The following is a 26,286-nucleotide window of genomic DNA, read 5'->3' on the forward strand; positions in this document are numbered from 1 at the left end:
CTTGGGGTAAAGTGGGTTTATTTAATCAAATATTAACATCATCCAGGCCTTCCTGATGCTAAACACCAGCATGATGAGAAGCGCTGGGTTATTTGTGCCCCGTCCTCTCCTGTGAGCAAGCTGGGCTAGTTTTGGTTTCTACACGCTGCACCTTTGCCTGGTGAAGGACTGGTTTAGCACTTTTGTTTCTGGTCTCTGTGCCAGGGTCCCACCCTGCTCCTCCTCACCCACGGGCACATATGGGGGAGAATGGGAAGGATTTACTGTGGATCAACCGAAGTCGAAAGATGCAAGTATAGAGAGAGCTCTGCCGATTGCTCTGCTATTAAAATGCAACCTGCTGGTTAAACAGCAAGGTGCTAAAACCCGTGTAATCACACTGGGAGCGTGAGCTCAGAAATCTTCCCCGATGTGAGCCTCAGTACCGATCCCCCCCGGGGACGTGATCCTCTCGCGGGGAACAGGGCTGCCACAGCCCAGCCGCCATGGGGCCCGCCCTGCTCCTGCGTGGGGGCACACGCAGGGTTTGAAGCCCACTGCCCACGCAGGCCTTTCCGGCACGGGTCCCGGCACATCGCACAAAACTCCCCGGAAGCTGGATCTGAATTAGAGGGAGAAAGAGCATGGGGACGGCTAGCCGGGAGGTAGGCTCACAGGCCAGGGATCACCCAGGCGCTTCACAAACACTCTGGGCCATTCCCAACCAGTCAGGAATCGCACCGAAGCGGTGCCAGGCATCATCTCCGCGCTTCCCGGGCAGCCGGCATCAACGCTGGTAGCGCGTTATTGCGATAAAAACGCCGCAGCGTTTGTTATATTTATTTCCAGGTCTGAGCGTTACACTTCCAGTGCCTCCAGCTCCCCCAGTGCCTCCGACCCGCCCAGGAGGCTCATTTCCGCCCTGCGGCGGGGAGCCACGGTGAAGTCACGCAGGCAGCTGCCCCGAGGTAACCGCGGGGACTCCCACTAGTGGCGAGGGGCACGGCCCCCACGGCCCCCACGGCCCCGGGCCTGCCGGGACACGCTCCGCGTCCCGGAAGCAGAGGCGCAGCGCGGAGCGCTTCCCGCCGGCGTGCGCATGCGCCACCCGGCCCTGCCGCGCCCATTGGCTGGCTGGCTGGCCGGCGGGCGGGGGCGGGACGGGGTGGGGGCGGCCATGTTGCGCTGGCTCGGCTCCCTGCTCTGCGTCTGGGCGCTGCGGCTGCCCGCGCCGGCGGCCGGTCCCGGCGGGGCCGCCCTGGGGCTGGATGTGGCTTCTTACCGGTTAGTGTGGGGACGGGGATCGGGGATGGGGATCGGGGATGGGGATCGGGGATCGGGATCGGGGATCGGGATCGGGGCCGAGGCTGAGGCTGAGCGAGCTGTGCTTGTGCCTCAGGGAGCGGGTGCGCGCCATGTTCTACCACGCCTACGAGCACTACCTGGAGAGCGCTTTCCCCTACGATGAGCTGCGGCCGCTGACGTGCGACGGACAGGACACCTGGGGCAGGTAGGGGCCGTCCCCGGGACGGGGCATCGCCCCGACCCTCCCCATCTCACCCCCCGCCGCGGGGCCGGGCCCGGGCCCCCGCTCCGCCCGGCCTCACCTCGCTTCTCCCCTCGCACAGCTTCTCCCTCACGCTGATCGACGCCCTGGACACCCTGCTAGTGAGTACGAGCTGCCCCGCTCCCCCGGGGCTCGGCCCCTGCGCGCCCGCCGCGGCGGCCCCGGCCTTCACCCCGCTCAAGGCCGCTGTCAGCCTCCTTCACACCTGGTTGTTACGCGGTAGCGATGGAAGATCAGTTACAAATTGACCGAGAAGCTTTTGCATTCCACTTCACTCTAGCCCTGGGAGGCAGGTAGCCAGAACTCCCCACCCCTGACTCCTTCTAACTCTGGAATAGAGACCTGAAGTGTGTGAAGAAGATACTTTGAAATGAGATGGAATTGCCAATTGCTTTGTTAGTATTATTTGTAATTAATGATTTCATAAAACAGTAAAACAAAATGAGAATAAGCCCCTAACATCGAATTGCACCTTTCTTTTCCCATGAACTCCAAGCCTTGTTCTCTGTTGTCCTCTTCCCCCTGCAGATCTTGGGAAATGTTTCTGAGTTCCAGAGAGTCATTGGTGTGCTGCAGGAAGGGGTGGATTTTGATATTGATGTCAATGCATCTGTCTTTGAAACTAACATTCGAGGTAAGGTGGGTTTTTTCTGTGGTGTTTATGCTGGACTGTCCCTCCTGTACCAGTCTCTGAACTGTACACAGAGGTGCTGGGAAGTAGCGGTCAGAATTAATTTGTAAGGTAGTGTAACAGGACACATAAACAAATGGAAAAATCCCAAACAAATGTCACTTCCTTTTTGTCTTTGCACATCACCTTTTTGCTTCCTGCCTCAACGCAAACAGAAGTAGACGTGGCAGTTTCAGTATTCTGGTGCCAGGTTTTGAGCTTTGGAATAAACATCTCTTCCACTGAAACAATAAAAACTACATACTTTTTTTTTTTTACATACTGTTTTGGAATAGATATATTAATTTCTTGCTTAAGCAGCGTAAACTGAAACTTGTCTTTTTTTTTTCTTGACAATTGCAAAAGCCTTTGGAGTCTTGTACCTGGTTAAATGCTTAACTGCTTCAGTGCCATCCAACTAAAAGACAGTCAGGGAACGAGACTGTTAATTGTGCTTTTTTTGTTTCTCCTGTCAAATATTGCTCAGCCAATTTTTGCAGCAGTGTAATTTCTCTGTGTTTGTGCTTGCTATGTGACAGTAGACAAGACTGAAAAGAGCTAATAACTCCCTGCCTCTCAGTCACGCTGAAATTCTTGACTCTGGCCTAGACACTTTTCTCAAAGGAATTTAAGAAGGTACACTGTGTTACTTTACACAAATACAGTATTAAGCTGTTTGGAAGAAATGAAACAGAATTACTGTCTTAGAGGTTCATATTCATTATACTGTTAGCTCTCAGTCCGCAGGGCAGTGCAGGTATAGTAGGGCAGGTAGGCTCTGATGTTTCTAAAATAGTGGAAGAAATATATCTGCTACCCATTGCAAACAGGCAGGAAGAAACAAACCACTCTTGTGGCAAATTGAATTAGTATGTTAAGGATGATCCATCTCACTTTTTTTCCTCATAAACTGCCTCTGCCTCAAGGTAAATACAACTGGTATCAGATTTCATTCCTCCCCACATTCTGTAATGGGTTTCTTACCGTTCACCTTCCAGTGGTGGGTGGTCTCCTCTCCGCTCACTTGCTGTCGAAGAAGGCTGGTGTTGAAGTAGAAGTGGGCTGGCCATGCTCTGGACCTCTCCTGAGGATGGCGGAGGAGGCAGCTCGCAAACTCCTGCCAGGTGAGAACTTGTCTGATGTCTGTCACTGTGCCGTAGTTCATGAGGTAGCTGGTGTGTTTGAAGGTGGCACTGCTTGATGTGTAAACTCATGAAACAGTCCTGTGTTCCCTGAGCTCGAAGCAAGTTTAGCTGGTGGGGAAAACATCGTGAAGTGCATGTTACCAGTTGTATATATGCATGCCAAATGTTGTACGCTCTTAACACATCGGTTTGTTGAAGGGGAGTATATTTAATATAAATAATAAATAAAGGCTGTGAAACAGCTTGTAAAGACAGGAAGATGCAGCCTTACCAGCTCCTTCATGGGCTGCTGCTAGGATGTGTGCCCTGATAGCATGACACTGTTCCCTTGTGTGGCGTGCACCCTGGGCTACTGCTGAGTAGTCATGAGCTCAGTGTTTGCACCTTACTACCCAGTGTGTTTTAAGTCTATTTTGGCTACCTCACTTGTGCTGTAAAAAAAGTAGGGGTGCAGTCTGCTGCTCTGGACAAGGTGGAGATCTGCAGTGTCTTCCCATGACTGCCTATTGCTTGGGGTACCCTCTCTGCCCCTCCCAGGGTCATGTTCTGCTTCTTGTTTCATTCTTTGCAGTTACTGCAATTGCTTCAGTCCCACTTCTTGCCTGTGTGCAGTGGAATGTGAGACACGTTTGCTTGACAGTCTGTCAGATGTAACAGTGAACTCGGATGTGAACCAAAAATACTATGTTTCAGCTTTTGAGACCCCAACTGGGATGCCATATGGAACAGTGAACTTGCTTCATGGAGTAAACCCTGGGGAGACCCCAGTGACCTGTACGGCTGGAATCGGTACATTTATAGTGGAATTTGCCACTCTAAGCCACCTTACTGGTGACCCAGTGTTCGAAGATGTTGCCAGGAAGGCTTTGAAGGCACTGTGGAAAAATCGCTCAGATATTGGGCTGGTGAGTGAGCAATGGACTTTGAATTTGCCGGCCTGCTTTTTGTATAGTTTTGTGGATGCAATTCTAAGCATAAAAAAGCATAAACAGAGATGAGATAGAACTGGATAAATAATGACAGTGCTAATAAGTGGGCTGAAGTTGTGTGTTTGACATTGTTCCTGAACACCTGCAGCATCCAAATCTCTGCTCTGTTGGAGCAATCCAGCATCATGCCATTGTTCTGTTCAGTAACAGATGTGGTTGGGAGACAAATGCCTTCGAGTGGGTATTGCAGTTTTTGTAACAGCAGCTGTGACAGATTAAATAAAAGGTCTGTCTTGATGCCTGGTGGGACAATGGCCTACAGAAGAGAATAAGAGTATGGCAAGTGCACCAGGATATTGCCAGTCTCTACTGCTCTGGTGTTTTAGGAATATCTGGAACTAGAAGCGTTATCTTCGTGTTTGCTATCTCCTGGTCAGTCTCTTCAGTTAATTTCTATAGCTGCTTTTTGAACCTATGTGAACTCCTAGTGTTGCATACTTGAAGTGGAACAGATTTACTCATATTCTGTTATGAAGAAGTGTTTCCTTTTGTTTGCTTTGGGATCTGTTTATTTTGGTTTATACCCCTAATCCTTATTCAAGAAACTGCACAGCTGGGATTTTTTTCATCATTGCTAAGCAAGTCATGATTGTGTGTTTTATTTTCAATCAGCTGGGTCTGCTTCTAGGCTGTAGAGTCTCGGGTTTAAAGAAGCTATGTAAATACTAGTGTGGCAACTCTCATGCCTTTGACTTCCTTGGTCTCCATCTCTGTATCTGTACCTCTTCATCGTTATCTAATCTTTTGTAAGATCAGAGTTAGGACCATACACATCATGTTGGTTACTGTGCATTTTTACAGTAGCATAACGGTGTTTTGTTTTGGCCAGTGCAACATTTATATTGGAAGCATAAAATTCCAGAGTTGTATTTTCTACAGTTTGTACTTCTGATATTGATAAATGTGTCTTGTTACAGAGTAAATGCTAGTTGGAATGGAAATTGTGAATCTCTGAAATAGATGGTCTGAAAAAAGGTCAAGGTTTTCGTGTGTTGTGGGGATATCTTAAATGATAATTTAGTAGGTTAGCTTTATTTCCACTTTAACGCCCTCTTTACTCTTCCCTTGCTTCTTCCAGGTTGGTAACCACATTGATGTGATAACTGCCAAGTGGGTGGCCCAGGATGCTGGCATTGGGGCAGGAGTGGACTCCTACTTTGAATACCTTGTGAAAGGAGCCATTCTGCTGCAGGACAAGGAGCTGATGTCCATGTTTCTAGGTGAGCAGTTTTTCTTGGATAGGGTCCCAGGAATGCCTCTGACTGCAACTGTAAAAACTGCATGTGGGACTGTGGGAGATGGTGATGAAGAATCTGACAGGGTACATTCAAGACTGATCCTGAAGCATTTGTTGTAACGCTTCGGAACAATCTGTGATAACAAAGAGTTACCAAAGTGAGCATCTTAAGAAATCATCCATTTGACATGGTGCAAGTGAAAGGGACTTCTCTCATTCCTAAAAAATGATTTTTTTGTTGTTGGATTACCTACTCATCTGTGTTTCTTTATAGAATATAACAAAGCTATCAAAAATTACACAAAGTTTGATGACTGGTACCTCTGGGTTCAGATGTACAAAGGAACAGTGTCCATGCCTGTTTTTCAGTCCCTGGAAGCCTACTGGCCAGGCCTACAGGTAAGAGCTTATGGTGATTTTGTTCTTCTGTCTTGGGTTGGTCTTTAGTATAAAAGTTATGAATAGAACCCTCATCTGTGCTGGTTAAAAGTTTGTTTTGATCTCTGGTGAAATCTTCAGTAGTCTGAGCCAGTAGAAGAGCAGGTGTTGACTTTAAGTATGGTTTATTAAAAAAAGTCTCAGATTAAGCATGATGGGAGGGCAGTTTTGGTGTAGCAAACTCCACTGACAGTGTTCTCAGAATCCAGCTGGGAACCTTAGGAAAAAGAAAACCAGGCCTCTTTTTTTTTTTTTTTTTTTTTCCCCACCTCCTAAATGCTTTATTTGTTTGAATGCGTTTCCATTGAGAGGTTTGCTTTGGTACTTATGTTTGATCTGGGACTGTATCTGCACTGAAATAGACTGGATGCTGTGACTGACTAAAAGAAATGTTGACTGAAGAAAAACAACCTTCTGTTAACTAAAAATCAAAGAGACTTCATATTATTTCAGGTGTGTGGAATGTGATCCAATAGAAAAGCAGTATCTGTCTCTTCTTCAGTCTTACCTTTTCTTAAGGCATCACGCCCAAGTATTAATTACACCATTCAGACCTGCTGAACAACCCATTTCTGTTGCTATTTCTTGCTTTAACTATAGGAGTATTATTGCATCAGTGCCTGTGCTGTTTCTTCTTCACCCAGGTGTTGCTTTGTTAATTGTTTCTTCTCCCTCAGAGCCTAATTGGGGATGTAGATAATGCTATGAGAACCTTCCTCAACTATTACACTGTCTGGAAGCAGTTTGGTGGGCTGCCTGAGTTCTACAACATTCCCCAAGGCTACACGGTGGACAAGAGGGAAGGATATCCACTCAGGCCTGGTAAGCAGAAATAAAATAAAAAGGAGCATGGAGTCCTGCTTTTGCTCTGGTGGTGTGATCAAATGTTAGCAACATGTGCCCTCCAAAGTTCCTCCCCAGTTTTGCTTTAACTTAGTTCCTGTGTGCATTTTACCAGTGATTTCCATAGTCAAAGCTACAGGTTTTTCTTTCTGCCATTCTCAAAGGCAGGGCTACCTTTTAAAGGAAGCAAACTATAGTGTTACTATATAAAGGGGGCCTGGTAATGAATTGGGTTCACAGTGTAGGATTTGATATCTCGAAGTGTTAGACTGTCTGACGTGGGATGTTTTAAAGTCATGGAAAATGTTAATGTGACTGCCTGTGTCCTTTAACTTTAGGAAGTGAAAGTGGGTATGAATGGACCACTCTAGTTACGTTGTGTTCCAGAAATTAACCAGTGCCAGTTGAGTTCCCAAAATAAATTAATTCCCCTGTTTCAGAGGCTCATGGTATTGTTTAAAAACTGTGTTTTGAGGGTTGAATTTCTTGTTTGTAATCCTTTCTAGAAGCATATTTCTTTTCTTCCTTTGACAACTGAGCTTTAATCCTTTTCTCTTGTTTAGGGAGGGGGGAGCATTATTCACTCTTACGTGAGTTGATGCAACCTGCTTAGAGTTAATTTATTTGTAGCACATCCTTACTAAAAGCAAGTGTCTGTGCTTTGAGCTAGAGGAAATGCAAGGCGAGTTAGGCTATTTACCTGATCATCCTAAAGTAGTATTTTTAAATTAGTTCAAGGAATATCTTGTCTTCCCTGTGTACATGGTTTGGTAATCTTTATGCTTGGAAATGTTTGTGGGTTTTTTTCAGAACTGATTGAGAGTGCAATGTATCTGTACCGTGCTACAAGAGATCCCACGCTCTTAGAACTGGGAAGAGATGCAGTGGAGTCAATAGAGAAAATCAGCAAAGTGGACTGTGGATTTGCAACTGTAAGTGCTAAATGGCTACAAAAATCAGCTTTTAGAAGACGTTCTCATGGATGATGTCTTGCTGTTGAGTCAAGTGATCACTTTGGTTGAAACATGACTTCTTTTTCAAACAAACCCTTCCCATTTCTCTGTGAAGCTGATCCGGTAACCATTGATCACGTTTCTGGTAGTAACTTCCCCCACAGCCTGAACAGTGGGACAAATTCTGTCATTGGCTGTGGCACCAGAGCCCAAAACATGGGAAAGCATCAGAAGCTTCTCCTGCCTCCAGTATCTTGGTAGGTACTCAGTGTTCCAGCTCTGCAGGAAGGCTCATATGCAGGCGCTCTGCCTGACAGTTGTGTGATTCTGCTTTCCCACTATGTCATGAAAATCTGATCAAGCACAAGAGAACTGCAGTGAATGATTTCTGCAAAATAATCTAGTAGAAGTCTTCAAACATGCTATCAACCTCTGATTTATAAAAAACTCCTTATAAATATTGGGAATTAGGCCTTGTTATTTGGGAAGGAGGGAAAGTAGCCTTATGATTTTTTTCAGTGGGGGAAATTATGGGAAACTTACTCTTCTCCTCCTTACCCAGGTAAGAAGTGTGTTTCCCCTGATTGTTAGTTTCCTGTTCCTTATTGCTAGACTACTAATTCAAAACATTGTTAACGTATTTGCATACAACACTTTAAAATACAGGTTGAATTGGTGCCATACCATGCTGTTTAACCAAGATTAATTGCAAGCTGGTTTTACTTTGCTCCCTAAGTTCATAATTTACTAAATTCAATATAACTGTAACCCACTGTATTTCTCTTGTAGATCAAAGACTTGAGAGATCACAGGCTGGATAATCGCATGGAATCCTTCTTTTTAGCTGAAACTGTAAAATACTTGTACCTGCTGTTTGACCCAGACAACTTCATTCACAATGATGGATCAGTCTTTGATGTGGTGATTACACCATACGGGGAATGCGTCCTGAATGCTGGAGGATACATCTTCAACACTGAAGCTCATCCTATAGACCCTGCTGCACTACACTGCTGTAGGAAGCGTAAGGAGGAGCAGTGGGAGGTGGAAGACTTGATGCAGGAATTTTATTCACTGAAGAAAAACAAGAAATTTACTTTAAAAAGAGCTGACCATGGTAAAGGGGAAAGTGCAAAAGACCCTGAAAATGCCTCTTCAGAGAAAGGGGGAGAAAAGAGAAACTCTGAGAAGATCTCACACTCCCTCCTGAGTTGCCCCAGTCAGTCTTTTAACTCTAAGCTTGCAGTACTGGGACAGGTCTTCCTAGATAACACCTGATTCTATTTTCATCATCACTTCAAGTTATTGAACTTGATTCAGACTCTGGGTATATATTTTTATAGTTTCATAATGAAAGTGTTGTACCTCACAATGTGAATTGTATTATGAAGTGAAACAGCTTCCCATTAAATTCTGCTACTGCTTGTTCTTAAAATGTGATTCAGGTTATCTATCAGCTGTTAATGCTGTAAAGTTGCTAATCTCAAACTCAAACAAACCATGTTGCCTGAATAGCACACAGGTGTTCAGAAAGGGAAAAAAAAGTCTGCAGCTTAGAGGTACATTGTTTATTTCACTGTGAGTTTATTTTGAAGTTTTACAGGCTTACGCAGAGTCCACAGCTGGCTTTGCTCTATAAAAATGAGCCTCGGCAGGGAAAAGCTGGGATTGCTAGCTGTAGCTTCACTTCTGAGCCCGTAAGTCTCCTCTGGGACATGCTTCACCATTTCTTTTGGCCTCTTTATGAACATGCGGTTTGCCTGAGAGATTGATGACCCATCAAGAAAATCTCTTGATTTTTGAGGTGGCGGCTCAGATTTGTAGAGCTCACATGTCTGCTGGGCATGAAGGATGGCATGGGGGGAGGAGAGCACTTCCAACACAGAAAAGTGCTCAGTTCCTCAGAATCAATGGGGGTCAGTACCACCTGCGTGAAACCAGTTTAGGAAGCATCCAGGTAATGTCATCTGCAAACTGAGGTGGAGTGTGAACTAGCAAAGGTTTGATTTACTCTGCAGTGGAGATTGCTTTCTTCTTACAGAATTTAGCATGCTTTTTGTATGAAATTTTCCCATTTCCTTCCTCTTAAACTTCCCTTTGGGGCCTTACTTGCATAACTCTGCATCAGCCACCTTAGTTGGTGAAGTTGGCCTCAGGGCAGACCAGCTGAGCTGTATGTATAGCTGCATAAGGGTAGGATGGAAGGGGACTTGGTTCAAGCTGAAATGCAACTCTCCCTTGGTGCAGGAGGCAGCTGAACAGACGTCCATAAGCTGTTCTCTGCAGCAGGCAGTGAGAGAGCTTCTTGTGACCCTCTAATGGAAAACAGGCCACATTCCTGTCATTTTCTTAACAGGAGAAAGGCGTGAAACCTCGGTATTCAGCTGACTTGACAAATCCAAACCTTTAAATGTGTTATTAGTGTCTTTTATGACAAGTGTGCGCAATGATTAGAAGGAGATCAATAAGTAGGGTTACAAAGAGTTTTTCTAAAAGTGGGGGAAGGCAGAGAAGTGATGGACTTCCTTCAAGCCTGCTGGAAAGTGAGGAGTCTGGAGCAAGCACAAAAAATCTATAGTCATTTGTGTGGGTTGGTGATACGGGATAAATAAATCCATGTGGCCAGTGAAATAATTAAATACTACTGGGTCAATGCCCAGTCTTTGCTGGTGTGGGGTTGCTTTGAAAAACTATTGGCTTTGTCTCGATCTGTACTAGCACTATAAAGTCACATAAAACCTGCAGTCCTATCCTTCAGGATGGAAATCCTGTTGCAGTTGTGACAGTAAGAGATACTTGCGGCTTTGGACAGACAGACATACTGGAAGGACTGATAACCTGTACAGGCCCTTCTAGTTCTGTACTTCTCCTTCCCTTTTAGCAGGCGGGACAGCTGTGCAGCTGTTGCAGGGTAAGTACCAAGAGTGGAACACCCTAAAACTGAGGCATTGTTAGGCAAAGATGGAGCTCTTGTTAATGTCTACTTGTTGAAACCATAAGGTTATCTTTTCCAGCTGCTCATATCTTGTATGCTATTCATTGTTTAATTTGTAGAACAACAAAACGCAGGCCTTCTCCAGTGGCTCCCTCAGTGCTCGGTCCTGATTCTCTCTCAGCACTGCCCCACCCATGAAGTAGAGAAAAATTAAGGATTTACAGGACAGGCTGCAGATTACCAACACACTAGATCTCTGCTAAGCACGGCATTTTGGTAACCTCACCTAAGAGGCTGCAGTAGCAGAACCAATGAGTAGTAGCCTCACAAGGTATGATCTTTCCTCAGCACAGCTGGACCTGAAAGAACTCATCTGTCGACAGCTTCTGTTCTATTCTGAACAATTAGATGGATCTTGTTTAATGCTACGGGATGGATGAGTCAGAATAATGTAAAACAGACTTGATTTTAGTTTGCTTAAGTATTTGAGAGCAATTGCCATCTTACTAAGACTTTCTTTTAACAAAAAGAACTCTGATATGATTTCTTAGCACCCTTTGTAAGCCCTTCCTTTAAATGGAAAACTGCATGACTAGGCCTAGCTGCTGGAGGGCAGAGACCATGCCTGATCCTTAGTGACATATGTACATGTTGTGCTATTTTATAGGCAACGTGATGAAGGATGTGTTTGGGAATCTCTCTGAGGGACGGTGGGATGAAATCATCAGTGGCTGGCTGTCCCATGAGAGTTCAGATTCCATTCCCTGTATGCATAATGTAAGAGGTTCTGCTGTTAGTGAGAACCTGATGAATTCAAAATTACTATCACAAGTCAGCTGGGGGAAAAAACAAACAAACAAACAAACAAACTAAAACTTGTGGTCTCCTGCTGCCTCTCTTCCCAGGGGCCTCACAATGAAAGACATCTGTGGGAAGAGGTGGCAGGTCTCTTAGCATATTCCAGCTGGAGGGAGAGCTCCAATCAAGCAATATGGTAAGTGCTTGGTCATGTTAATAGAATGTAGAGCAGTTTTGTGAGGAATCCAAAATGAGATGTGTGTGAAACACAGATGGGTTGTGGCAATTTTGGATGGCTTCCAAACAAGGCAGGTCAGCTCTCAAAAGGTCCCACCTACTCATACTCATCATACTCCTGGCATCTGCCAAAGGCTGGAAGGAAACTGTGGATTTGGGTTGAGTTGTGAATGATAGTACAGAAACCAAATTTAGTATCTGCTGTTGAGGCCATTCCTGTAATTGTTGGGTTTGTCGTTTAGGTTTTGGGGTTTGGTTTTGTGGTTGTTTTTTTTTTTTTTTTTTTTTTTTCCCTCCACTCTAAGCATCCTGCAAGGCCCAAAATGTAAAGCCAGATTTTGAGGTATTTAAAAAATAATTATTTGGATTTGGAGAGACTGTGGATTGATGAAAAGATCAGACAGATACCTTATAAAAGATGAGTTTAATGAAGTTAACAAAGGAGAAAATAGGAGGAAAAAGAGTCAGATCTTTACATGAATTGCTGGCAAATGGCAAAAAACATATCAAAAAGCAAGGGAGTGGAAATGTTACTGTCATGGTTTGAGCTCAGAGGGCAACTGAGCACCACACAGCTGTTCAATCACCCCTTCCCCCTCAGGAATGGGAAGGAGAAAATTAAGTACAAGCTCTGGAATCAAGGTAAGGACAGGGAGGGATGACTCATCCATTATGGTCATAAGGAAAAGACTCGTTAGGGGAAGAAAAAAGAACATCACTTTAATTTGGACACTAACAGCAACAACACTTATCAGACAGGGTAGGAGAAGCATCACCACATCTTAAAAATACTTCCCCCCCACCCCTCCTTCCCAGGCTCAGGTTTCTTCCCGATATCTCTACCTCCTCCTGCCAGCAGTGCGGGGGGCAGGGCATGGGGGGTGCAGTCAGTGCTGCTGCTTCTTCCATCTTCAGGGTGGAAGGAGGGGAACTCCTTGCATTCTTCCTCTATTCCACATGCATCCCCTCTCACAGGAGACAGTCTGTGAACTTTCTCCAGCGTGAGTCCTCACCACGGGCTGCAGCCATTCCCATGCTGCCCTAGTGTGGGTCCTCCCAGCTGTCACAGTCCTCCCAGTGTCCAACTACAACAGCGGGGGCTGCTTCTCCCCTCAAAGTCTCGGCCTCCTTTAAGTGCAGACGCCTGTCCCGGTGTGGGCTCCTCCACAGGCTGCAGGTCAGCCTCTGTTCCACCAGTTACCTTTGTGGTGAGGGTGGCAGCCCTGCCATCTCACCATGGGACACAGGGGGGTCTCTGCTCCAGCGCACCTCTCCCCCTTCCTTTTCCATCCTTCCACTGACATGGGTGTTTGTATACATGTCTGTTTTGTAACTCCTCCTCTCAAGACCCAACCCCTTCCCAGGTTTCAGCCACCATCACTAATTGGCTCAGCCCTGGTCAGAGGTGGAGCTGACTTGGAGCAGGGGGAGCTTCAAGAAGCTTCTCACAGGGGTCACCACTGTAGCCCCCTCCCCTGCTACCAAAGCCCCGCCACACACGCAAACCCAGCACAACTAGGAAAGGGGACTGAGAGCGGCCTTTTGCATTTGAGGCAGTGTGAGTGGGCAAGCGAAAAGATTGCCATGTTTGCATTGCTTCAAATGCAGTGCTTAGTGGCTTTCTGTGAACAGCAATTTATCTAAACAGCAAGTCATCCATTAAGAGATCTTGGGTTTTACAAATAAAACTGTGGTCATCATCAGGCCCACACATTATTCAGTGGTGAGAAGTGATGTAAGACGTGATGCTGTAAAACTTCCAAATATTTCACCTCGATGCCAACACAACACTGGTTAGGCAGTGCTGTTAAGCATCATATTAATCCCTAGTGTCTTTATTGCATTTTATTGTTCCTTGTACAACGAAGGGAAGTTGAAATGGAATATAAATTAAGGCCCGCATTTAAAGCAGTCGTGATTTCAGGCACCCACATTGTATGCTGTGTTCTTTGCTGTCTCACTGGGAATGGGAGCCAGGCTGCTCGGTGGGATGGAGTGGTGTGTTTGGGACCATCGTTGCCCCTCGGCTCCCTCCAACCTGCTGCCTGCACATTAGTTAAAAACTCGCTCCCAAGCGTCCATCTTCCCAACCCTGTGTCTCCTTTGACTTGGTAGTTTGTTGGTTTGGTTTGGGGTTTGGTTCTGTTTTGGATTTTTTTTTTTGTTTGTTTTTTTGTTTTTTTGTTTTTTTTTTTTAAATAAAACAAAACAAAAAAAAAACCTAGCAGGCATTTAGACTATTTCACTTCGGTGTGGAGAGTAGCACCCAACTCAGCAGTTGGCGTGAGCCCAGATTTCTTCCCATCTTCCAGGGGCAGAGCAGCTTTGCTGTAAAGGTCTGTCTTGTGGCTCTTCAGGTGGTCACTGGTCTCTATTTTGTCATTTCCTTCCATTCCAACAGCTCGCTGGGTGCAGTGCTATGAATGTTAGTTCTGCCTGCGTGTCTGAATTGCTCACCTCAGATGGTAATAGTAAATTCATACTAAAAAAAGGACATGTAGGTATTTTAATGGAAATAAACTTGGGCATGGAGGCGAGGCAGCTCCAGCTAGGGCTCTGCTGCCTCAGCAGCCCCCTCAATGGGCGAAAGCCCGTGGCGACGGCAGTGCTGCTGAGTGCGTGGACGCACCGTTCCGCCCCACCCACCCACGCAGCGTGGGGGTGACCCTGGGCCCCTGCGCCCTGCGGCGGCTCTGCGCATGCGCACATTCTCACCCCGCCCACCTGTTGGGACTACATTTCCCTGCGGCCCCCGCGGGCCGGCGGCGGCGCAGTGCGCGCGGAGCCCGAACGGGGGCGCTGCGGAGCGGCCCTCGCGCCGCTCCGTACAAAGCGGCGGGGGGAGGGGGCGCTTCCTGTTTGTCTCGGGCCGAGCGGAGGAGCGGCCATGGCGGCGGCGGCGGCGGCGGCGGGGGGGCCCGGGCCCGGCGGGGGCGGCCGGCGAGGAGCGGCCACCAACATCCTGGCGCAGCTCCGGCACGGGCAGCTCAGCGGCTGCGGCCTGACGCGGGGGGCGCAGGTACGGGGTGAAGGGGGGAGGCCGCTCCGGCGGGACCTCGGGCCGGGGGTGAGGGGCCGGAGCCCGGCGGGGGCTCCCTGGACACTGCGGGGAGGGCGCGGCGCGCCCGGGGGCTCCCGCGGGGAAGGGCAGAGCTGTGACTGCGCTGGTGGAGGCCTGCCGCTCCTCCTGCCCCGAGCCCACCCCCCCGGCCTCGGGTAGGGCCTGCGAACCCGCCTCGGGGCCCGGCCCGCCAGGCCCCGCGCCGCCGCGGGTGGGGAGCGGGGGTTTGCCGGCCTTGGTGCCCCCGCGGCGGGGCTGAGCGCCGGCCCGGGGCCCCGAGGCCGGGGAGAGCCCGGCTGGCCTGGCGGGGCCTGTCGCCGGGTCGGTTTGGAGGCAGCGTTTGGCGAAGTGGCCTCTGTGTGTCCGGGCTCCAGCGCTCTTGGGGGCTGCCCGACCTCCTCCGCCGGCCGCGGCCCTGCTACCGAGGGGTGCCTCTGCAGCCTCACGCGGTGGGAAAGAAGAAGGATGCCTCGGTGCCTCCCTGCTCCTTTTCGCTCCTTTCCATCCTCGGTCTCCGTGTAGAAAGGCTGTGGAGCAGGACAGGCGTTTGCCACACTGTAAAAGAGCCGTCCTCCTCTGTTGCTTTGGTTCGTGATAGAGGTTGTGGCTTTCTCCTGCAAAGAAAGGAAGCTTTGCTTGGAACCATAACAATGCAGCGTCAAAATTTAACGTATTTGATGGACAAAGGCAACCTCATGATATTAGGGCTCAGGAGATCTTTTAGCTCTGAAATGGGGTAGGCTTTATGCCGGTGGTTTTCCGTGAAACTATTCCAGGTCTATTTCAAATTTGTCATTTTTCCTAGTTGATGATACTGGGAAAGACTGTGAAATTAAATTGTTAACCTAGGCGTGTGCCTATTGTGTGCTTACACTGTTTTTTTCAAGAAACTGCTGACAGGTAATGGAATATTCATTTATTTTTATGAAGAATAATTGGCATTTATTTTACAGATTGAATGTGAAGTGGTGCAAAGACTTGGAAAATGAAGCATGGGATAAAAAAAATTTGCATTTGGGTGGTGATTTATTGAGCCTAAAGTATCTTAAGAGTTGAAACTGAATAAAAAACAGGATTTCTTTAAGTGGTTTTCACTAGTGCAGACAACAGTATTTTCCTTGATTAAGGATTCTGAGCAATTATTAAGAGAAGACTTGTTCTTCGTAAACGTTCGTGCCTCATTCTGTAGCTGAGATGGGTAAAAGAGCAGGAGGTGATTTTTAACAGCTCTTTTCTCCTTATTGTACTGCTTGCTCAGATACTAGTTTGGTTACTACTTAAGAAAAAGCAAATCATTTGCATGAATTTAAACCTGATATTGTCTCTTTTGAAGGAAGTTATTTCTGTGGGATTGTTTTAGGAGTGTATTTCATACCGCACTAGACAAAGTGGCATATTGTTTCACTAACTTGCCTGTCCACCTCTTTGCTTTTGCTTGTTCCCCCACGACCATAGCGATTTAAGTCAGATAAACCTGTTAACAGCATTGCTCGCCAGCTTGATCTGTTTGGATGGTATCTTCACTCTGGGCTTTGTCTTGCCTGCAAAATGCAGTGGTACTGTGTTTTCATTTGGGGCTTTTATGAACTGTTGGAAATAACTGCTGAAGCAAATGACCACGCTTTTACTGTAATCGAGGAAACTTCTGCTACTTGCATCCTCCTTCTTGTAATGCTCAAGTTTGAGGTGTTTTTTTTTTTTTTGTTGCTGGGGTTCTCTTTGATTTGTTTTGCCTTATAAATTTCGGTATCGCAGTGCTGCCCTGAAAGACTTAAAGTTTAGATGCTTAGAGCTCCCAGTACTTCATAAATGCTGTAGGAATAAATTTTTAAATCACTTAGGCTAATTGGGGGGAACCAACTCCCTGAATTTTGAATTTTGTAAATTGTCTCTACTTTTTACCTTGAAGCAGTTTTTTGTTTGTAGATGATCTAAGTAAAAAATACTTTGAAGTAACTTTCAAAGAAGTATGAGGCAGTTTTGGGTGCTTTTCTTTAAGTTCTATTTTTTTATCAAAATATTTACAGTTTTCCTTTGGTTGACTCCTTAGTGGCAGTGTGGTAGCCCTTGCTTAAGTTTCTCAACACATTTGCTCCTGAAAAGCCTGAGAGCAGACCAGGTTTCCAAGCTGCTGTGTTGGGGTCTAGAAGAACAAGTTGGGAGAACGTCCTTCGGGTTGTTTGTTCCTTTTCTTTGCAAGGAAGTTTTGGGTCATATGCTGCATAGACTGCACCACTTGTATCCTGTGAGGAAGAGAAACCCTTTTCAAGATCTCAATTCAGAGAGATTGGGAAATGCCGTTCCTTGCTGTGGTGCCTGCCATCTGAGCAGTGTTCTCCCGCAATGCTGTCACTGTATTTCAGCATCTGATCTCCAGGAGACAATTAGTCCCCTTCTGTGGGCAGCAGTGGCATTTATTCTTAAGACAAAGCTTTGCATACTGTTTTTAGGTGATCTTGATATCTAGTTTTGTATGAGGAAAACAGGGTCTTATCTTTGAATTGGTAAGGATAATTGTTGACAGGCTTACATCTGAAAGTTCATCAGTCTGATCTTATAGGGACATAAAAATGGTTTTGACAGCAACAGCCGCCTGAGTATCTGGCAGTTTTGAGGCCAGCTAAGGCTTTGAAATCGGGATCCTTGTGCGTTCTTGCTGTACTCACCTACCAGGAGCCACAGCTTCCTTACTGGTTGGTCTCTTTGCTTTATTGTTATTAATAATAAGATTGATGGATAAAGCAGATTTCAGTAGATATTGCTGTTATCTGTTCATATATCCATTTTAGCCATATTGCTAGCATCAGCTGCTGCCCTGGATGCAAGCCTCAATCATTAGTATCAGGTTTCATAACCTTGTATCAAGGTTTGCCTTAGCAGTGAGCACAGAGGAAGTGAAAGGGGCTTTTCAGATACTGGCAAACCAGAAGCAGACCAACTTTTCAGAAGTGACATGCATTTTCTAATAAGGAAGCATACTGCTTATGAGGTGGCTGGTCTGTGGTCCCTCTCCTGGCACAGCTGTGCTGTGTGCACACAGGCACTGTAAAAAAGTCCTGATGGGGTTATGCTGTGGTTCCTTGAAGGCAAAGAAACATTTTGGCTCAGCTGCTGAAGCTCAGATCCCCTTAGCAAGAGGGCACACACCTCATCTGCTGCAAGCCAACTGTGAAAAGCATGTCTATAACATAAAACCAGAAGATACTTAGGTGCAGCAATATGACTCCCTGTAGACAGAGCACTATAATAATGGACTAACCAGTGGTTTGTTGGCAAACTAGCATGCTTCTGGTGCAGTCCCAAGAGCAGATCGGCAGCACTGGTCTCTCACAGGATTGCCAAGGCTTAGCTGAAACAATCAGAATGGAAAAAAAGAGTCCATTTTTCCAGCTGTGTTTCTTGATCTGCTCTGCCTAGGAATATATGCTTCCCTTAGCAGGATAGTCCCTGTCCACTCTGAAAAAAACCTGTCTGTGGAAAGAAAACATTTTTTGCCTTGGACATCCAGATTTCCAGCTCCTATCATTGCAGGTTATCAGTAGTCTGTGGTAGTTTTATAACTCTGAGAAAATGTTTTGTTTTCTAATCGGTTTTGTTTCCTCCTTACAACACCACCAACAAAAAAACATTTACATGAATATAATCCACTCTAGTAGCCCTAATTGTATGGGTCTTAGCAGGCTTATACCTCTTCCGTAGAGGACAGCTAGCGAGTATTGGAAAGCCTGGACATGCTTTTTATATAACAGAGCACTGTCGTATGCTAGAAATACTCAAAAGTGGTAATGTTGGTCTTCAGTAGTTTTACCTTGTGTGACTGAAGATGAGTGGGAAGAAAACTGTTGTAGATGTGATATTCCTTGCCCCTCTGCTTTCTCCTAGATATCCCTACAGATTTTGCTTTCTTTCAAAATGAAATTAAAGAAGAAACTTAAGCAGTTCCAAGGAAAAAGTAATCACTGAGAAGTTAATGTCATTTTATGTGTTAGTTGATTTGTTTTTCTCTGAGAGTAAGATCATCAAAACAAACATTAGTAGCTGTTACTACTATCTGGTAGATTCTGTAGTGGTTTTGAAGAGCTGCTGGTGTTAAAGATCTGTGTTGGAATAGTTCTGCTCTCAAAAATGCTGTGGGTTTTGAGATCAGTGGGGCCTGTTCCTTGTGTTGGTAGACTAGCTCTTCTTCCAGTGACAGTGAGTAGAGCAGTAGTTTGGGAGCCATGGCGATGGTTGGACCTGGCTAGAGGCTGTGACAAGTTTTATCCTAGGACACCGTGTCCCTGGGTTCATGCCTGGCTTTTAGGTTGGCAGGAGAAAGGGTGATGGGCTCCATCCAGGTTTGTGGAGAATGGAGAAACAGTGGTTATGGGAGACTTGATCCGCACTTTGAAGAATCTTGGAGCTCGAGAGAGGCTGGAAATAGGTGCTTTTATGTGGGCTTCTCCCAGCTTAATATCGCTAGCAGGGGTTTCTTCTATTAATAAAATTTGGGGGCCTCTGACATGTTCTTGATCAGAGCTGTGTCTAACAGACCCAGCTGGTGACTGGCCACGTTGTTCACTGCCCCGCAGCTGCAGGGTAGCAGTTCACAGCTTCTCCCTTGGAACACTTTCCAGAATCACTGTATAGGCCAGATGTTGTGTTTCTGTAGTATACCCTTGTGCTAAAAAGAAAACTTGTGAGGGGTCATTTACCATTTTGTAGGTGTTTTTGTGAAAAATTGTGTGAGGAAAGAGACAGTTTAGCCAGACTGATGCATGTTTGGTAATGACGTAAAAGGAAAATATAATAAAGAGCTGGGGTGACAGGGCACTCCCCAAAATACTGAATAATCATTCCCCTGGCAGTCTGTCAGAGATAACTTCCTAAGTTATTACTGTTAAGAGGAAAAATAAATATTTAATTGCACAAATATTAGTTTCCTGGTTTTTAAAGGTATGGCCTAAAAGGTTTGAAGCGAAGGATACGGAAAGGCTTCGGGTTTTGTTTTTGTTTTTGTTTTTTTTAATATGTAGAGACCATGTGCCTGCATCTGTTTTCTTGAGATCCATAATCTTGTGCCTCTTCCTTCTAAACTTTCAGAACATTTGAATATATACTTCAGAAGTGGTCATGGAAAATACTGAGAATGGAAATTCTGCTTTTTTTTAAAGCACTTCCAATCTTACCTTAATGCATGATTGCAACAAAAAAATTGAATAAAGGAAAATTACAACTGATGTCACAGCTGTAATGTCTATCACAGTATGAATCATTTAATTCTGTAAAGGATGCTTGGGCACCTGAGTCACTATTTTTTGCTTTTTGAAAGATCACAGAAAGCACCCTCCTGTAGTGAGTGTTTAGCAAGACAGTGAAATGTTTAAAGCGTAAAATGTGAAATAGAGACACAATTTTATTAGAAAACTGCTACCTCTGCCCTGGAGAGCAAAGGGGAGGATTAGCTCATAGTATTTCTGTTATGTGCTTATGGGCCTTCAGTTCATCAGCAACTGGGGGAAGGAGTGGAGATCTGTCACTGACCACATCTTAGAAGAGTGGTGGAGGCAAGGTTAGGAAATTAAGGGGTTTACTTTGTAGGGCAATGAAAATAGTCACAATGCAGGAACACAAATGGAAAGGAAAATCCTCATTGGAAGGGGAAGGGATTTTGAAGCAATTATAACTAGGGGGGATCTCTGGCCAGTAACAAATGTTTTAGCAATGCTGGTAAGTCAGTTCTGACCATGAGCAGGGGCACAAAGCAGCGGGGAGGATCAGTGCTTCTGCTGGAGAGGCTGTGCCTGGAGGATTGTGGTCATGGGTAGGAACATCAATAGTAAACACTGCAGCAAAGCAGAGGGGGAGAAAGGAAAGGGGAACTAAACTGGTTGAGGGATGGATTTAGGAAAGTATCTACATGTAACAACATAGCGATGAAGATTTAGGTATTATTCATAGTTACTTATTATGCTAATGGATGCTGGGGCATTTTGAAACGATTTAAAACACAGGAGGATTAGAAAGAAATTTAAAAGAAATATTTAGATTTGTGTGTGGTGTCTTTGTTCAGCCTATTGTATACTTTGAAGAAAATATATGCACAGAAGTTATTTAAACTGTAGTAGGAAAGTATTGCTATGGTAGTTCTCAGTATTGGGAGTACTCTCCTGGGAAGTCCTGGGCTCCCGTCCTTTGGCAGACTTTAAAGAGAAAACCCCTCAGTGTGCTCTACCTTGTAGTCATGGTTGGGCTTGATGACACATCTTTTAACTCTGTACTTAAATCCACGCAAAAGCCTTTGCCCTTTCCTCAAAACCACACTGCCATGGCTTCAGCGGCTGGGGCTGGTTCTGTGGCTGATGGCCGGGCTGGTGAACAGCATTCAGTAAACCGCTGGTGTAAAACTGGCACCGTGCACTCCGCTTCAGACTATGACCTGCTTTGGGAGCTGTGTGCCTGGGCTTGAGCAAGTGTGTGCTACCTGGTTGCAGGGGCCTGCCTGGAATGTAACCGCTCCTGGAGAGCCCCAGCATGCTGTCCCCTGGGTTTGTCAGTTTGGGATTCAAAACCTGGATGTGTTACGGCAAACTTCTGAGAAATGACTGTGTGGAGTCTTAGTGTTTGTACCCGTTTGGTTTACTGTACCTGGGTAGTAGGGGAGTTTTGACGCTGGTTCTTTTGTTTTCCCAGTAATTGGTACTTACTCTGTCTTCTAATGCCAGTGAGGCGTGACGATTCATAACCCCCGCAACCAGGGGTTAGGTTGGCCCTTTCTTTTAATAGATGCCATTTCCAGCTGGGCTTCTGCAACCTCCCCTTCTTGCTAGATAGTATCCAACTTCTCAAGCTTTGTATGCAAGATATCAGATATTTTATCCAGAGCTCTTCAGTGAATGAAGAAAACTTCTGAGAAATCAGTGTTGGACTGGCCTAATACCACTTTGATAAGACCAAAAAAATTCTAGAGAGGGAAAGAGGCCCCAAAAGACCCGGTGCTAATTTTGATGACTATTCACTAATGTCTGCCCCAAAAGAGCAAGAAGGAAACCGACTTTGCTTATAAATGAAATATGTTGACTAGCTGCTATTACAGAAATCATGAGGTGCAGTTTTTAACCAAAGTGGCTGTAAAGACAGACAGTTCCATACAATCTAATTGAATTTTAATCCCTCCACAGAATCCAAAATCGTTGTGTTGGCAAATACCGCCCCGCCACAATGGAAATATTCAGAGCCAAGGTAGTCTCATAAATACAGAATAGGGACCACAAGCTACAGCTTGCAGTGAAACCAAAGACATGTATTAAATTGAGAGAAAGAAAAACTTTTTTTTTTTTCCTTTTTTTTTTGAAAGCAGTTAAAAGAAGATGAGATCAAGGAAACATTTGCTTCATTCTTTCAGAATTTCAGTTCTGAAAGTTTTCTGCAGATCAGCACAAGTGACTGCCTCTCAGAGTTCGGAACAGGGAGAGGAAGACACAGTACAGAAATGAGAATGGAGATGGATCCTGCCACAAGCCAAGAAGCATATGTGCAATTAACAGATGCGGTATTAAGCCCAGGATGAGGTTTTAACACGGATTAAAGACTTTTGGCCTTTTCTGAGAGCACATGGACACTGAATTCTGCACTGTGCTACTGGAACCTGAGATTGCAGCCCATGCACGTCATCTTTGCCTGTGGTATCTTACACATCAGCTGGAGTCGGAGAGTTGGATTCTTTCCCTGGTGTTTTGCTGCGTGTGCTTTGCACTTTACCCAGCAATTAATCTGGCTCCTCCTGCTGCTTTTGTGGGGTTGTGTATTCCTCCTACACCTGAGAGGGATAGTGTGAGAGTTCCTCTTGCTCTCTCTGTGCTCGGTGTTGCAAGGAGAAATGGAAATTTGTGACTTCAGAGGAGCTGACCCACTACTCATAGTCCAAATGATGAAAAGCCATTTTGACTTTCTGGTTTTGTCCTGCCATTTCTTGTGCGAGTGGCCACCTCAGAAGGAGCTCTGTGTCATTCTCCAGCAGTGGTGGTTGATCACTGTTATTCAGAAGTTAGAAAGCAGGGAAAAGTTAAAAACTGGAGAGAGTTTTATGTCCCACATTTCCTCATGCTGCTTCAATCACTCCTTGTAGCAAGAAAACATGATACATTAAGAGCCTTGAAGTTTTTAATTGTGTGCAAATTTGGGTATTTCATCAGGAAAGAACCCTAAGTATCTGGGAAGCTTAGAAGAAGAGTGAGGATCCATAGCAGCTAACATTGCCAGTCTGAGTTTTCATGTGCTTGCATCAGTTTTCTGGTCTTCCTGTATGCTGTCTAACAAGCAGAGAGAAGGGTTAAATTCTCAGTCAGAAATTGGACTATATTTACATATAATTGTCTAATCAGGATTTGAATGGCCCTTTGGAATTGTACACTGAGGTATATCTAGGAAGGATGTCTTGGCTGAAACAATAAGAAGCAAGATTTCCTGGCTGTTAACTATTAACGATGAACATTTAAGCAGGCTGGAGGGAAACAATGCGAGTAAACCACAGAATGGTTCAGGGAGTGACTTGTGCAGAACGAGAGCAGCTCAGGGGTTTGGGGCTGGGAGTAAGAGAAAAATCTACAAATGTCGCATTAAGATGCAGTCTTGCTGACTTGAGGATTGAGGGTTTTTTTATTTTATTTGGAGGTCATATAAAACTTTTGTAAAACCAGCCAGAAATCCTGCTGGCGGTAATTAGTCTTCTGCCTTACTTTTCTCTACAAGGATAAGTCCCTGTTTTAGGGTTGGTCTAGGTACCTCTGAAGTATCATTAAGGCAGGCGGTTAAATTTTGGTCAGCATTGACTGGATGGTGAACTTTAATGAAGAACTTCTCCTTTACAGCATCTGCTGGCAATAACCTGGAAGTCTTCAGACTTCAAACCATCTTGTGGATTCTAAGCAGGATATTTATTTGTCTTGTGCTGCTACTACCATATTTTTTCAGGTGTAAAATATAGTGGTGAATATTGAGGAAATTTTTATACTTTGGGGAGGAGGAGACTTAGAGACAGTTTGCACAAACATAGTAGCAAATGCTAAGGTGTTCTTTTTTTGTGATTGCAGCCTGCTTCCCAGAGGGTAATGCCAGTGGTGGTGGTCTGCTGATTTAGTTGTTAGTCTCCACTTATAACCAGCCCAAGACTACAGAGGAAATTTCACTGTATCTTGGATACCTTCTTCTGGAGCCTGCTTGTAAATCTCGGTGGTTTGAGTCATTGCTATGACCAATAAAGGCTTCAGGGATTTGGCTGAGGAAGTACTGATTGCTACCTGAATGTAAGAAATAATGAAGCCTTTCCATCTTCAGTGTTCTGTCTACCTTAGACTAGTGTAATTTTTGATAGTGTCAAGGGCACCCGTTTCCTCATTCAATGACCTGTCAATTGGAGTTCAACTAATGGAATTATTTAGAGACTGTGTTCCCTTTTTAAAATGTGTGATCAGTATAAAAATATGGAATGAGATTAAGTACCCTAAATTATAACATCTGCTTAAAATACTTTGACCACAGTTACCTGTCCAGGATAAATTGCTGCATGGAAAGAGGTACTGGATTTTGTAATGGTATGCTCTACAATAAACTTACTTTTCTGTTATATTCTGATACTGATATTTTTGGGAGATGATGTTTTCCTGGTTATGAAGCATTGGACATGTGGGAATTATATTATTCCATTGTTGCAGATCACAGAGGCCTTGTTAAAGGAAAGAGATAAACAAGCAAAATGGAATGGGATTCCCTTACTGTTGCAAAAGCTGTATGAACATAGCCACCCAAACAGCGATTTCTCCCAGTGCCAAAGCATCTTAAAGGTACTGACTACAAGGGTATTTCTGAAAGCTAGGGGTTATTTTGTTGTTGCTTTCTCTAAACTCTACTGTGACCATATTCTAACTAATTTTTTAAACTGTTTGCATGATAATATCTGTGAATTGGCTGGTAGATAAAAGCTGGAAATGCATGTAATTGATTAGTCAGTAGATCACGCAGATAGTTGGAGACAATTGTGTTTATACTGATGAACAGTCTTCTTTTTGAACCTTTTTTTTTTTTACTGCATGCAGGAAATTTCTCCCCTTCTTTCAATGGAAGCCATGGCATTTGTTACAGAAGATAGAAAAGCTGCTCAAGAGTCCACTTTCCCAAATACATACACATTTGACTTATTTGGAGGAGTCGATGTAAGTGTGTTCTTTTAACGATATCAAAAGATTTCTGCATGATAGTCAGTACCCCTGAGAAATCTGTAAATGAGGGTTTTGAGACCTTTGAAGTTTCTAAATTCAATTTATAGAATGACTATCAATTTGATAAGCATTAGAATTGTGCCTGTTTCTGTTAATCACAATGTGAAAAGGGTGTATTTTCCGAGGTATTACATCATCAAAAGTGAGGTGCTTTTTCTTTTATGAAATAGAAAACCTGGCTGTTTCTTCAGGCAGTCTGGTTTTAGCTGAAAAAAGGTGAGACCTCTAGGTTCTCAATGAAAAGTTTCAAATGATTTCTAGTTATGAGACTAAATACTACAGTTGGTACTAGAGCAATGAGAATATCACTTAGCGCTGAAGGATATGTGGCTGGTTTTTAAGCATATTAGGGCACACTCTTAACCAGGTTGTCTGTTTATTGCTGGCATGCAATGGAAGAGTGGAAATCTATGGAAAAGTTTTTAAACGTATCTACAAGGTTTCTGTAGATATTCTGGCAATTGATGTTTTTGTTTATTTGTTTTAATTCTATGTTATACAAATACCCAACATTGCTTAATTTTGTGGTGACAGACTCTGGGATCTTAGCTTTCGTTAGAAATGTATGATTTGTATTTTCCAGTGAACTAATTGACATTTTCTTCCTTTTTTTTTTTCTTTTTTTTTGGTCTAACTGAACAGTGTCTTTGCTATTTCTCTCTTGTTACACTTAGCATAGCTTTACTTAAGTAAAACTTGTACTTAGGTGATGTTGTTTTGGAATTAGCACTGGTATCCTGTCAGCTGAGGACAAAAGTCTTCAGCTACCCAGGCAGTTTAGAACATTGTATGAAGATGTTCTAGATTTCATAATAAGAATGAATAAGTGTGTGCGCTACGGGTTTTTTTGGTTGTTTTTGTTGGTTGGGTGTTTTTATTCAGTTTGATTTTTTTTTTCTTGGCCTGGAGATGGTAAATATCAGATACACTATAATTACCTGGTACTATGGCCAGAGATTTGGCTGATACAAGTGGGTTTAAGGTACTTAAAGGCAGTGGTAGAAGCCAGTGCTATGTGTTTTTGAAAATCTCACTTTAGTACTTGAAAGGGAAGTAGTCTAGTCTGATGGTTCTGTGCATGCCATGTGCTGATTTTGTGTTGCAGTATTTTGAGCTGTGAAGCATGAATAGCTTTGGAGGACACTAAATTTGCAGTGTACTCTGTATGCTATAATGTG

General features: G+C 44.6%; 2 protein-coding genes and 1 long non-coding RNA gene across 5 annotated transcripts in view; 2 read left to right on the forward strand and 1 right to left on the reverse strand.

Annotated features, from left to right (window-relative positions):
* The first annotated feature begins 1,147 nt into the window (after window positions 1-1,147).
* On the forward strand, window positions 1,148-9,256 carry LOC104365915 (ER degradation-enhancing alpha-mannosidase-like protein 2). Its single transcript, XM_042801197.1, has 11 exons — window positions 1,148-1,263; window positions 1,379-1,489; window positions 1,608-1,647; window positions 2,075-2,180; window positions 3,215-3,340; window positions 4,055-4,266; window positions 5,429-5,570; window positions 5,862-5,986; window positions 6,703-6,847; window positions 7,679-7,800; window positions 8,611-9,256. The coding sequence occupies exons 1-11, from the start codon at window positions 1,157-1,159 to the stop codon at window positions 9,097-9,099; spliced, it is 1,725 nt and encodes a 574-aa protein (XP_042657131.1). The 5' UTR covers window positions 1,148-1,156; the 3' UTR covers window positions 9,100-9,256.
* Window positions 9,257-14,652: 5,396 nt separating this feature from the next.
* LOC104369189 (transient receptor potential cation channel subfamily C member 4 associated protein) overlaps window positions 14,653-26,286 on the forward strand; it is a 38,730-nt gene continuing 27,096 nt past the window's right edge. The window contains exons 1-3 of one of the 3 annotated variants that reach the window (XM_042800857.1): window positions 14,653-14,810; window positions 24,545-24,673; window positions 24,926-25,042. In XM_042800857.1, the coding sequence (XP_042656791.1) occupies window positions 14,679-14,810; window positions 24,545-24,673; window positions 24,926-25,042 (378 nt within the window). In that variant the 5' untranslated portion in view covers window positions 14,653-14,678. Of the gene's footprint in view, window positions 14,811-23,876; window positions 24,407-24,544; window positions 24,674-24,925; window positions 25,043-26,286 lie in introns of those variants that run through there. The other 2 variants (XM_042800859.1, XM_042800860.1) reach the window with 2 other exon arrangements.
* Window positions 18,168-25,871, reverse strand: LOC122154149. Its single transcript, XR_006166067.1, has 3 exons — window positions 25,839-25,871; window positions 24,370-24,375; window positions 18,168-18,178 (listed from the first exon to the last, which is right to left on the reverse strand). It is a non-coding gene; the product is annotated as an uncharacterized LOC122154149 (long non-coding RNA).

This window comes from Tyto alba, unplaced genomic scaffold (genome assembly GCF_018691265.1).
Source record: "Tyto alba isolate M040663 unplaced genomic scaffold, T.alba_DEE_v4.0 Super-Scaffold_33, whole genome shotgun sequence".
In the NCBI taxonomy this organism is placed as follows: Eukaryota; Metazoa; Chordata; class Aves; order Strigiformes; family Tytonidae; genus Tyto; species Tyto alba.